General features: G+C 31.6%; 1 protein-coding gene across 1 annotated transcript in view; it reads left to right on the top strand.

The window, feature by feature from the left end:
* Window positions 1-13,415, top strand: part of TECRL (trans-2,3-enoyl-CoA reductase like) — a 91,747-nt gene that overhangs the window by 53,684 nt on the left and 24,648 nt on the right. The window contains exons 5-7 of the mRNA XM_019928033.3: window positions 6,116-6,231; window positions 10,513-10,618; window positions 11,887-11,959. Of these exons, the coding sequence (XP_019783592.2) occupies window positions 6,116-6,231; window positions 10,513-10,618; window positions 11,887-11,959 (295 nt within the window). The remainder of the gene's footprint in view (window positions 1-6,115; window positions 6,232-10,512; window positions 10,619-11,886; window positions 11,960-13,415) is intronic.

Below are 13,415 nucleotides of genomic sequence, written 5' to 3'. Positions count from 1 at the left end.
AAGCACTGAGGAGAAAAAGTGCTAAGGTAGAATTCTATGATAATTGTACTAGAAAATTATAGCTTATTTGGGAAGAAAGTCATTTAGGTGACAAAGAGAACTCTGAAAATAGGCTGGATATTTTAAAATCAACCCTATGGTTCACACACTCTTTTGCTCCAAATGAGTCAGTCCTATTAAATGCTAAAAATATACACATTATATTGCAGTCACACCCACTTTATATCAACCAAATTATACAATAAAAGCAATATTTTTACCACACATAACGTTCTTGCACATTCATAAAATATTAAAATGTACTCCTATAATAAAAGCATTATCATAAGTATTCTTTTTTTTTTTTTTTTTTTTTTTTTTGCGGTACGCGGGCCTCTCACTGCTGTGGCCTCTCCCGTTGCGGAGAACAGGCTCCGGACGCGCAGGCTCAGCGGCCGTGGCTCACGGGCCTAGCCGCTCTGCGGCATGTGGGATCTTCCCGGACCGGGGCTCGAACTCGTGTCCCTTGCATCGGCAGGCGGACTCTCAACCACTGCGCCACCGGGGAAGCCCTATCATAAGTATTCTCTTTGTAAGAAATAATCTCTTCAATTTAGCAAAGTCAAAATTAAGATTTTAATAATTTTCATGAAATAAGAGTTTGTTACAGAATATTGAGAAAACTCTTGCCTCATGGAACTTATTGGAAGACTTAGGAGAAAGGTTTATTATAATAATATAATAATCCCCATCACACAAATCCTATTAACTAAAGATCTTATTCAGTTTTCACTATTTTTATATTCATTCATGTGTGTATATAGTCCTATGCAACTTATCTCTTGCATAGATTCATGTATTCACCACCAAAATCAGATACAGAATTATTCATTCCCACAAAGGAACTCCCTCATATTACCCCTCTGTATTCACACACTCTTTTTCCTATCCTGGGGCAACCACCAATCTGTTTTTCAACTCTATATTTCTGTCATGTGGCAATTGCTATATAAACAGAATCAAATATTTTTTGATTGACGTTTATTTTTCTCTAAGCATAGTGCCCTTGGGATCCATACTGGCTGTTGCATGTATATCAATACTTAGCTTCTTTTTATTGGTGAGTGGTACTCAGTTGTATGTATGTAACAGGGTTTGTTTAATTATTCACCCATTGACAGACATTTGACTAGTTGTCAGTATTTTGCTGTTACAAATAAAGCTACTACCTATCTGAGTGTAGGTGTTGGTATGAACATAGTTTTTTATTTCTCTGGGACCACTGTTGAGTTTTAAGAGTAACATTTATATTCCACATACAAGTTCTTTGTCTGATACGTGGTTTGCAAATATTTTCTCTCAGTTTTAACTAGTCTTTTCATCCTCTTAACAGGACTTTTGTTGCTGTACAAAAAGTTTTCAATTTTAATGCAACCTAATTTAGTAATGTTTTCTTTTAAGGATCTTGCCTTCACTATCATATGTAAGAAACTTTTGCCAGGAGTTTTTCTTTTATGAGTTCTTCTAATGGTTTAATAGTTTAATATTTTACGTTTTAATCATAGTTTTTTATTATAAAGAATTATCTATTTTTTAATTGTCAAACTTAATGTTTATTTTTAATTTGCCTCATGTGTCCTATAATCTATTGTTGGCTTTTTTTTTTTCTTACTCCATATGGATTAATTGTCATACTATCTTTTCTATTAGCCTCTCTGGTATTTTGGTAGTTATATCTTATTTTTCACTAACTCTAGTGATTACCCAAGAGATTATAATGTGCATCTTTAAAATATTAAATACTAGTAAAAATTGTTTGTTTATTAATGTGAAAATACTTCACAGAGAGTTGAATACCTTTAAGGTATTTAGGCCCCTCCTGAATTTTCTATTACTGTGATATATTTTAATTATATACTTTAAAGTTAAAATCCACTACTATAATATCACGTGGCCAATCTTTATTTAAATTTATCCTTTTCACTGCAATTTCATTTTTCCTTCTAATACTGAGCTTACATCTGGTATCATTTTCCTTCTTCCTTAAAAACACTTTTAATGCTTTATTCTGGTTCTGTCTTTGATGAGTTCTCTCAATTATTGTTCATCTTAAAATGTATTTATTGAACTTATTTAACTTCTATTCTTTGAGAATATTTTTGCAGAAAAAAATACATGTTGGCAGTTATTTTTGTCCTTACTTCACAAAACTGCATTATTTTGACTTCTGACTCCCATTGTTTTTGTTGAAAAGTCTACTGTACTCCTTAAGTCTTTTACGTGGCTTATTTAAAATTCTACTTTTGTTTGATTATCAGAAGTTTGATTATGGTGTACATAGCTATGATTGTGGTTTTATTTATCCTGCTTTGGGTTTATGTGTTATCTGAGTCTATGGTTTGATATATATTTAAATTGAAAAATTAGCATAATCTTGTCATCTTTTGATTCTCTGTTATTCTCTTTGTATTCTCCTTCTGGGATTTATATTACGTTTTCATACTTTTCAGAGTTTTCAAATATCTGCCTCAATTCTCAATCTTTTATTTTTCTTTGAACATTAAAAGATTGTTTTCTAAATCTAACTGATAATTCTGTTATGTGAATCTTTAGTTCTCCTGTTTTCAATGTCCTTCGTTATGGTCATAATATCTTCACTCCTTGTATACCTTCATATTTCTGACTTAGTGTGGGAAAATTTATGTGAATAAATTTAAAGATAACTTGAGGCCTAGGATGATGTTATTGTCTTTCAAAGATAATCTATCATTCTGCAGATGGACTAATGGCACTATTGTGTACAGGTCATCTCATTCCAATCCATGATTAAAATGATTTCAGACTGAGCTTCAGTATCTATGAAGACAGATCTATTTCTCCCTCATCTTCACTCCTAAGTTGTAACTCTTCTAGATCCCAGCCCAAATCCTGGAGATTTTATAGAGCCACCTCTGTCTTTGAAAGATAGCAAGCAATAATTTTTGTACTTCCATTCTCAAGCACCCTCAAAAGTTTTGGTCTTTTTATCAGGCTGTTACCAAGCTTCATATCCCAGGTCAATCACTTCTCTGGAGCTCCATTTAAAACATCTTGACCTTCTAATTCTTCAGTGACTCAGTAGCTCTTTGGAGGCTGAAAAACATTTCGATCAATTTTTCTTGCTGATCTCATTAGGATGGTTTGTTTGAATAACATGGGAATAGAATTCTCCATTATATGTTATACATATAATAGTTTTTTTTTTCTTTTAAGAAAACCCTTCTAGTATCATATTACCTTCAATAGTGTTCACTGAGTAAAAAGTGATATTACTACTGGGAAATGTTTTTGTAATTTTACTTAGTAGCTCTCCTATCTTTGGAAAATTAAGGTTGGCACTACTTTATTTTTGTCAGCAATTTCCAACAACTGTGAAATGTGCAATTTATTTTGCTTTTGACTGTCAATTGTTATTTTAGAAAATAAATAAAGCCAACACCACCCTAATAATGACAGGACTAAAAAAAAAATTAAGGGAGAATGAAATACATTAAGTGCAGTCTAAGTACAAGGGTCTTAATCAGTTCACAACAATTGCAGCTGAATGTTTCAATTTATATTCTCTAAACAGCTTATTGCCTTCTTCCTTTTCAATTTAGATATATACCAATTTGAATATTCCACAGAAGCTCCAAAAATCCCAATTACATAGCTTGCCTAGTAGAAATAATGGATTTTACATTTAAAGCAACACCTAAGTTTAAAACAGAGAACTTTCTATAAGGAGATGCATGAAAATAACTTGATGTCAGAAATAAATTGGAATTTAAAAGTAGTATATATCTTCAAAGTAACAAGAAAGTGCATCTGCTTATTTTGAATATAGAATCTCTATTAAACTTTTAGATTATGGAATTCCCAGTCTTTGTAAATTCACCTGCTTTGCTTAGGCTGTATACCTGTAAATACATATGTTTGTATGTTTACTTTGGCTTTAGTCTTGTTTTTACTCTTTTTTGGTAGAAGAAGAGCAATTCCTGTTTCAGAAGTCTGTTTTATTAATATTTCTCTGCATGGCTCTTGTTTTTCTTTACTCTAAATCTATTTTCTGATTACTTCCTAAATATAATCAAACATCTCTATTCCTTCTATCTGCACCCAAATAGACATTTTGCTTGAAAGATGCATTGTCTAAAAGTTATTTGTTATTATCCTCCAGTTCTTTCAGGTCCGGATGTATCCTTCATACTTCGGTACTCTTTTAACCCCCATGTTTCAGCATGAACAATATTTGTGATAAAATGCTGGGTCTTCTAGAACATATTATTGTAAGCTAGCAGGCTCCCCTGATTTTTTTTAGGAGATGATGGAGACAAGATTGTAGTTTAATTTTCTCTGATCCAAAAAAGTTTCATATTTGTGATAACATTTTTACTAACTTAATAAAGAGTGACATTTGGTCAGGTTAACTATTGTTTACAATATTTTTCATTTCTGACATATTACAATAGAACTTGCTCAAAATTGACTTGACTAGGTCAGAGGCATTGAAATAGATATTTTAAACTTTTTGTTGTAATAAAACAATCACTATCCTAATTGTTCTAGAGTATTATTAACTAGACTATATTATCAGATATTCAAAAGTGGTAAACGGGGCTTCCCTGGTGGTGCAGTGGTTAAGAGTCCACCTGCCGATGCAGGGGACACGGGTTCGTGCCCCGGTCCGGGGAGATCCCACATGCCGCGGAGCGGCTAGGCCCGTGAGCCATGGCCGCTGAGCCTGCGTGTCCGGAGCCTGTGCTCCGCAATGGGAGAAGCCACAACAGTGAGAGGCCCGCGTACCGAAAAAAAAAAAAAAAAAAAAAAAAGTGATAAACATTTTTATTCCATATCTGAATAATCAGGAATGTTGTATGCCATAAATTAATATAGTCTCTTCTCTCAGTAAAAATGTTGCTTTAATACTGAATTTATTGGACGTTGCACTGTTCTTATCCTCACATAGACGTCTTTCTTGCCTCATGAGATAATAAATATCATTTAGAAAAAGTATAACTGAAGAAACCTGCATGTATAAATAGCTATTTACACGTATGTATATATACATATATATGTAATTATATATGTATGTTCATATATCATATATTTTAACCATGTAGCTATACAAAATTCTCACCAGAGATAAGAGCATAATTAATAATCAATGTGAACACCTGTATTTTTGAGCAAAATATGTACAACTTCAAGTTTCCTACCTTAGAAAAATGATAAAAATTGGCAAAGACAAAGCAAAGTAGTAACGGCAGTCGAATTAATCATTGTCATGTTTGTATTCTTTCTCTTCTCTTTGAACACCCATAGAGGAAATTATTTTTGCTTTTTTGCCTGAAATTTTCAGAATGTGACTTTAACCTGGTTTTAGCATCAAAACAAAACCAAATAATTGACAGTCACCAGATTCAGAAAACTATTAGAAAACAAGTCAATTATCTTTCTGCAATCACAAGGTCTCATTTTCAATTATCTTTCCAATTTTTATGATTGTGTCTCTGTAGATTGGATATCTCTCTCCACATACATGGTTGCCACTTAGCTCCAGAATTCAGAAGTCAATCTTATAAAACTACTCACTCAGACTCATTAGAATTAATCTAAAATTTCCAAAAATGAGAAGTAAATTATTTCAATCTGAATAAGTGTCAAATCAATTGAGTTCAAAATGACATGGCCATAAAAAGATTAAAAGAAAGAAAGAGAAACTATTTCCCATTCCATTCAATGACAAAGACAGTTAACACAGAAGATTCATTTGTATGGGGCTGGAGAGACATGAGAAATGCATTTATGATTGTTTGATTAAATAAAAATTCCAGTGTACTATTTATGAAGAAATCATTATGTTCAATATTTTTAGTTAAATTAACCATTTATGATTGTCCTTTTCCTTAACACTTGGCTAATTCTTCCAAGGAAGACTTCTTGCTATTTGTGATAGCACTTAATTTAGTTCTTTTTCAAGAATAGATGCTCACCTGTCCATTTCACCAATTTACGTAGCAGGCTAAGTCTGTGGACATGCTTATTATGGTCCTAAGTAAATCTTAATCATATCTATAAAATGTACTGTTTAATCTAAATCACCTTCTTTTTTTAGGTATTTTTGGCTGAATACACAGGACCTCTGCTAATATATCTCCTCTTTTATTTGAGGATCCCATATATATATGACATGAAAGAGAGCTCTAGAAGATTACGTCACCCAGTAGTACAGTAAGTAATACATATACATGGAACATATAGATTAAGGAGGAGACAAACTAGTACAGACATTATGCTAATAAATATTTTTTGTAAACACAATTATAGTGGATTGAATTTTAGGGTAATATATTTTAGATAACAAGAAGTAATGTATGCATGCCAACTTTTAAGTTTATAAACAGGAACTATTACTTAATATACTTAATACTTTAAGTATACCTTAAAGCAGAGGTAATTTCAGTTAATAATGATCACAATCAACAAGAGAAAAGCTTAATATTACAAAGTTGAGAGGCCATATATAGGACTCAAAATATTAATACTTCCCTGAAAACATGGGCAACATTGCGTAGAAAAGAAATAATGACTGAACTAATAAACTGGAAGAAAAAGGTTTTAAAAATTACAAAATTAAATTTTACTTTTAACCAGGACAGTTATCAAAGCAGAATATATAACTACAGTTCTTCACGTATTGTAGAAATAGTCTCCTTCTCTCTTTCTCTCTTCATATCAAATAACAAATTAAAGAGAAAGAATAATCATTCAAGATGCTACATTGACATGTAGAGTTAGAAATCTGTTAAAAAAAAAAAAAGGAACCTGGGCAAATGACTAAACTCTAAGTGAATTAAAAAGCAAAATTCAGGTCATAAGGATGCTAGAAGACAGAGAATAATTTGACTCCTGGATTTCTCATCTCAGATTTGTCTTTCCTTCATTCTTAATCCTGTACTCCAGCAACAATTACCACCCTTGTCCTGACACCTACCATGCCCTTACACACCATCCCTCTTCCTCCATTGCCTCCCTCTTCTTTATTTTTTTCAAACTTCAAATAGAGCTCAATATTACTTAGTATTAGCCATTCCTATTCCTTCAATGAGAAATACGTTACTAAAATGTTTTTCCTTTATACAGCTTATTACTTTAAAATTATATATTTACATAGTCATTTGTGTCTTTCCCTCTATAGAGTTTAATTTCTATAACGGGTGTCTTTTGGTGCTCAGTCAATTTTGCTGCTTAACACATTACCTGATTTATAAAAAATACTCAATAGTAATGTTCTGTATGAATAAATACATGAACCAGTTACATGAAAATTTATTTTATATTAGGCACTTTTAGAGTATAAAAACAGAGGAACCTGATCTGGATGTGAGTTCTGAAATGGGCTTTTCTATGAAAGTTATGTTTGAACATTTTTCTTTGTTTTCTGAAGGGACGTGTCAGATTTTAACTAGTAAATCTGAGGAATCTTCATATGGAAATTATCTGTGGTACATAGCAGTTTGATGCTTTGTAGGAGCAGACAGAAAGCTAGGAGAGTAGAGGCACAGAGAAGCAAGGGGAGATTGGATCTCAGGGATCATAGTCAGGTCAGTATCTGGCAAGTTGCTCAGGGCCTTTTGGAATGTTAAAGTCTACCTTTCTTTTTCTTAAGTTAAGAGAATGCCAAATTCATTTAGAAAGTCTGGGATGGAGTGTTCATAGGTGAATGTAATTGCCCTCATTTTTTAGATCAAACATATAATGTGTACCAGATATATATCACAGCATGAAAAAAGAACACGTTTTTTTTTCCCCAGCAGCATTCTCAAAGGAATTGACCGACAGTTGGTTATTATTCTTAAACACAAACACAGCATGTTTTATAACTTCTCAGTGATAAATGTATCTGTTCCACATTCTTCCTAAGGAGCAAATATGTGAAGTTTATATTAAATCATTCAGAGGAGATACACACAAACACACAAACTACTTTTGAAATTTGAGTGTCTAGTAGAGGTCAGGTCATCCCTCATATACCACACTCCATCTAAAAAAAACTCTAAAATCTTCTTTTTGTTGCCTTTCCTGAGCCCTTCTCAACTCCTGGAATCCTTCCACTGTGCCCTCTGCAATTCAAAGTCCACTGTTAGCAAATTTCTTATATTGTCAACCTTTTATCTGAGCATTGCCTTCATATTCTTCCTCAACAGAAACCTGGTACACTGCCTCCCTTGCAGCTCTATAAAGTGTCTTTTTTCACAGTCCTCATACCTTGAAACTTACTTGATGAAACATAAGATATTTTCAAATATTACATTTGGGAAAAAGAGACCCAAGCCTATTTATGGATGTTCAATTAGTTTAGCACTGGAAAGAGAAAGAGTTGATGTTTGAAGGGAGGTCAACCATAATTAAATAGAATATTTTGGAATGAAATCAAACTTGGTAAGTACAAAGTCCAATAATGTGCAAAGTGGTATATATCCAGATATTAAGTCATAGCTAGCTGCTATGCTAATATCTATGCCCTAATCGTGAAATATAAATTAAATATGTGAACTAATTTAATCATAGTTTAAATTAAAATTTCTCATTCAGTGCTCTGCTACATTGCTGGGCATAAGATAATTTTTCTGCTTTCTTACAAAATGGAAAATTCTACTACTCAAGTATTTATATAAATATTCTTCAAAAGAACCAAGAAGTTAAGAGAGATGCTGATTCTCTTACCAGTCCTTTGAACCCACATGCAACCTCCTATATCAGGATGTTTGTTTTTGCTTCTCTTACTGTCTAGAAAGCTCTGTCCCCAAATATCTACACTTTGTTTTCTCACTTCTTTCAGAATTTGTCTATTGTTCTTAGATATACACATCACACAGAACATGTCTCTCCCATAATAGGTGCACAATTATATTTTTATGAATTAATGAATAATGATCTATTCCCTAATGATTTAGCCAGGTTGGTTTGTTTTTGTTTGATTAATTATTTGTTTTCCCTAAAGTCATTCTTATTAATACCAGAAATCATTAATTCATTGTGTTTAATATAAACTTACAGTGTCGACTCAATGTTTGATTTTACATATTGTAAATGAAATGCTTATTTTTATGCTTAACCTTTATACATTTAAGTATATGATCTTTGATCCTTATTGATTTTCTTGAAAAACAATTATAGTTTTTGAAGTTTTACAGGTTTATTTATAATAAAATAGATGCATATTTTAATAGAAAATATTTTAAATATAAACAAGAAAACATATTTCTATAAACCATATTTGACATCTACTTTTTAAATATTAGTTATATAAATGACAAGAAGAGGTGATATGTTAGAATAGCAACAAAAACAAAGCAACACAAAATACTGCAATATGTTAGGCAGTCAAAGACCAAACATAAAACAAACTAAACAAAACAAAAGCTGCATTGACTCCATAGGAAAGGAAATTCCAACTTTTTCAGTCTATGGTACTTGCTAAAGGACAATCAGACAATGAAAAAAGTATTTTGGATATTATAAAATGTCAAATGCATTGTAAGTATGTTTTGAATACTTTTAAAGTTGTAAATTTTCTGCTTCAGTCTTAAGGCATTTTGAAATGAGCATATTTACAATTATTATATTTATATATATATTCCTTGGGCAGATGTAAACATACAGTTAATGACTGTTGTTATGAAATATTTTGAGAGTCATCAGAAGTAAATTTATAGAAACTGTTGTTACAGTACTTTTATTATTAAATAAATTTAGAAATTTTCTAGAAAATAAAAATATCAAAAAAACTTGTGTTTTGGTTACCAGAAACAATATTTCCTGATAAATAGAAAGTTGTAGCATACAAATGAACCTATTTACAAAACAGAAATAAAGTCACAGATGAGAAAACAAACTTACGATTACCAAGGGGGAAAAGTGGGGGAAGGATAAATTGAAAGATTGGCATTGACATATACACACTACTATGTATAAAATAGATAACTAATAAGAACCTACTGTATAGCACAGGGAACTCTATTCAATACTCTGTAATGATCTATATGGGAAAGGAATCTAAAAAACAGTGAATATATGTATATGTATAACTGATTCACTTTGCTATACAGCAGAAACTAACACAACATTGTAAATCAACTATACTCCAGTAAAAATTAATTTTAAAAAAGATGTAACTTCAAAAATAAGAAAAAGGGACTTCCCTGGTGGTCCAATGGTTAAGACTTTGCCTTCCAATGTAAGGGATGTGGGTTCAATCCCTGGCCAGGGAGCTGAGATTCCCACATGCCTCGAGGCCAAAAAACCAAAACATAAAGCAGAAACAATATTGTAACAAAGTCAATAAAGACTTTAAAAATGGTCCACATAAAAAAATAATAAAAGAAAAAAAGAAAAAGAAAGTTGTAGTAAACTAAAAAAAAAAAAAAAAAATTAAAACATCTTATATATAAGGTGACCCAGATTTTTTGGAAGGGAATTTAATGTGTTTGTGTTTTATTTTCTTTCTAGCTTGGCCTGCTTCTGTCATTGTATACACTATATCCGATACCTTTTGGAAACCTTATTTGTTCACAAGGTTTCCGCAGGACATACACCTTTGAAAAATTTGATAAAGGTGGGAACTGATATGTTTTGTAATTTTAATTGTTATTGAGAAATTTTATGTATTGGATCATCTACATCATCATTAAATCATGTTTATTTCTCTCAAGCTTAGATTTTTCTATTCAGCTTTATCAGCATATCTTAAACATTCCGCTCCTGAAATGCCATTTCCTGAGCGATCTAGTTCATTGGAGCTGCCCTCAACCGATAACATTACATAAAATATTTGGCATGACCTTACGTTACAAGTTACATACTTTTAGGCACCTTTAATTTTGGAAATACTTAGCACTGAATTCAGATTAAGTGCCACTTGAAGAGGAAGAATCTCATATATAAACCCTCTTATAAATATACATTTGTGTGATTAAAATGATGATGCTACACCCTATAATTGTGATTGGTGTCAGTGTAATGACAATATCTTTGCTCTTCCCCAAAATGGTAAATACAAATGTTATTAACCATCAATTAACTATCAAGAAAACGGGAAATGTTCTGGAACATTGAAATGGAAATGTACATTAGATAACATGGTGTAATTCAGTTTTCCAATTCAAAGTAAAATTTATTTTAATTTTTTTCCAATTTAAAATTTAGTTTCAGAATGAATTATTTCTTTACTAAAATATTCCTGAGTTTTAGCAAATATCTGTTTTCTTAGAATTTCAACAAGCAGACATTCTATTGTTGTCATTATAATGAAACAGTAAACTCTAGAACTTTTACAAACCTCAAAAAATCATTTAGACTAGCTTCTCTTTTGAGAGAAGTTATTAAAATTCATCATGTAAGATCAGCAACATAGCCTAGTACACCTAAAATGAGGCCATTTCCCTCTATAATCAATCAAGAAACATTATTACTAATGATTAAATAATTCATTCTTTTACTCATTTACTGTTGGAAAATAGCTGTTTATTATTTTTATTACTTCACTCCTATATACTACTTGATAGACAAAAGCTATTCTTGAAAAATCTTCATAAAATATATTGTTACATTTCTCTAAATCCTCATTTATATTAACAAGTGTTGAGCAAAGAAATGCATTTTCTTAGTGATATCAAATAGGTACTTTTAAAATGCTACTTTACTGAATGAAGAAGCATTCCATTTCACTAGCTTAGAAAATTTATAACATTTTTTATACCAAAATGCTGCAGTGTGGCATATAAATGTGTGGGGTGACTTCAAATGATGTGATATATATATTATATATATATATATATATATATATATATATATTCCCTAACTTTTATTGTGTTTTATTTGTAGAGTTGTGCCTTTTATTGGGGATTCACTTCTTGGATTGCCTACTACATTAATCACCCACGGTATACACCACCATGTATGTAGAATTTATTCTTCTATACCCATACTAAATTGCCAACATCAAAACTCTGTTCTAAACTACATAGAGATAATGAACGACATGGCACATATAGAGGAATAAGAAAATAATGTCAATTTTAAATTGCTTTCATAATACTCCATTAAATTTTTATGTAGGCTTAAAAGACCAAATTTGACTGACGTATTTTGATTTATTTTCTTTCCATAGAAACTCTAGCAAAAAATGTAAGTTGATTATAAACCTTGAAAATGACAGACAGTAAAATGAAAGAGTAAAGATGAAAAAGAAATATGCCATATAATCACATAATCATGTACAACCATCAGGATTTTTAAAATATAATTAAATTATTATTTTAAATATAACTTCAAAAGAAAAAAATAGAGGCTTTTTTTTCCTGTGACATATTGTTCTCTATTTATAACTTTATTAAATGTCTTGTCCCTTGACTCAGATGAAGCAATTTAGTGAACTGCACACTGGAACCAAATCTAAATCCTCAGCTCCTTATCTTGGGGGAAACATACCTGTCCTGATCAAAGAATTACATTTCTTTTATCTTCTGTGGACCTTTCTCTTCTCAGCTTTTACTGTAGCTCACAAGGCACACACAGCAGAGCCCTATTGTTATGTGTTGACATTTCATATTTAACTGAGAGTTTTTTGTTTTTTGTTTTTTTGCGGTACGCGGGCCTCTCACTGTTGTGGCCTCTCCCGTTGCAGAGCACAGGCTCCGGACATGCAGGTCCAGAGGCCATGGCCCAAGGGCCTAGCCGCTCCGCAACATGTGGGATCTTCCCGGACTGGGGCACGAACCCGTGTCCCCTGCATTGGCAGGCGGACTCTCAACCACTGCGCCACCAGGGAAGCCCCTGAGAGTTATTTTTTGTGGTCTATTTCTAGTTTATAAAGTTTGAAAATAAATGGATATAAATGATGTATTCAAGCTTTATTTTAGATTTTATAAAATAACATAAATCTTAAAGACATTAAAATAAATTAATATCTTTTCTTGAAGCACTGACACAGAGAATTACATTATTCAGGGTTTTTGCCAAAATCAGCAAATCTAGTTCAGCAATCACAGTAAATGATTGCAATGTTCAGAACTTTAACTCTTCTAAATACTAACAAATTAACTATGAATATTGAAGGAGAAAATTCCCTGATCTCACAAAACTCTAGCTGATTTTTAAAAATATTTTAACAGAAGATGTACCTTCTAAGTTTAGAACATGAACAGAAAAATTTTTTAAAAGATATTTTTTATCCATAGTATGTTTAAAAAGAGGAGCCTCTGAAAAATGCTACATTCATATATCTGATACAAAATAATAGAGGTTAACTGTGTCATATATGCAAAATATTTATGGAACACTTATTGTTTGTCAAGAACTGTAAAATTGCTATTTCTTTTGTAATTAGAAACAATATTATTATGTAGGTGTTA

The sequence above is a fragment of the Tursiops truncatus genome, chromosome 5 (genome assembly GCF_011762595.2).
Source record: "Tursiops truncatus isolate mTurTru1 chromosome 5, mTurTru1.mat.Y, whole genome shotgun sequence".
NCBI classification, from domain to species: Eukaryota; Metazoa; Chordata; class Mammalia; order Artiodactyla; family Delphinidae; genus Tursiops; species Tursiops truncatus.
Note: the sequence above shows the minus strand (reverse complement) of the source record. Positions and strands in the feature narration are given on the sequence as shown.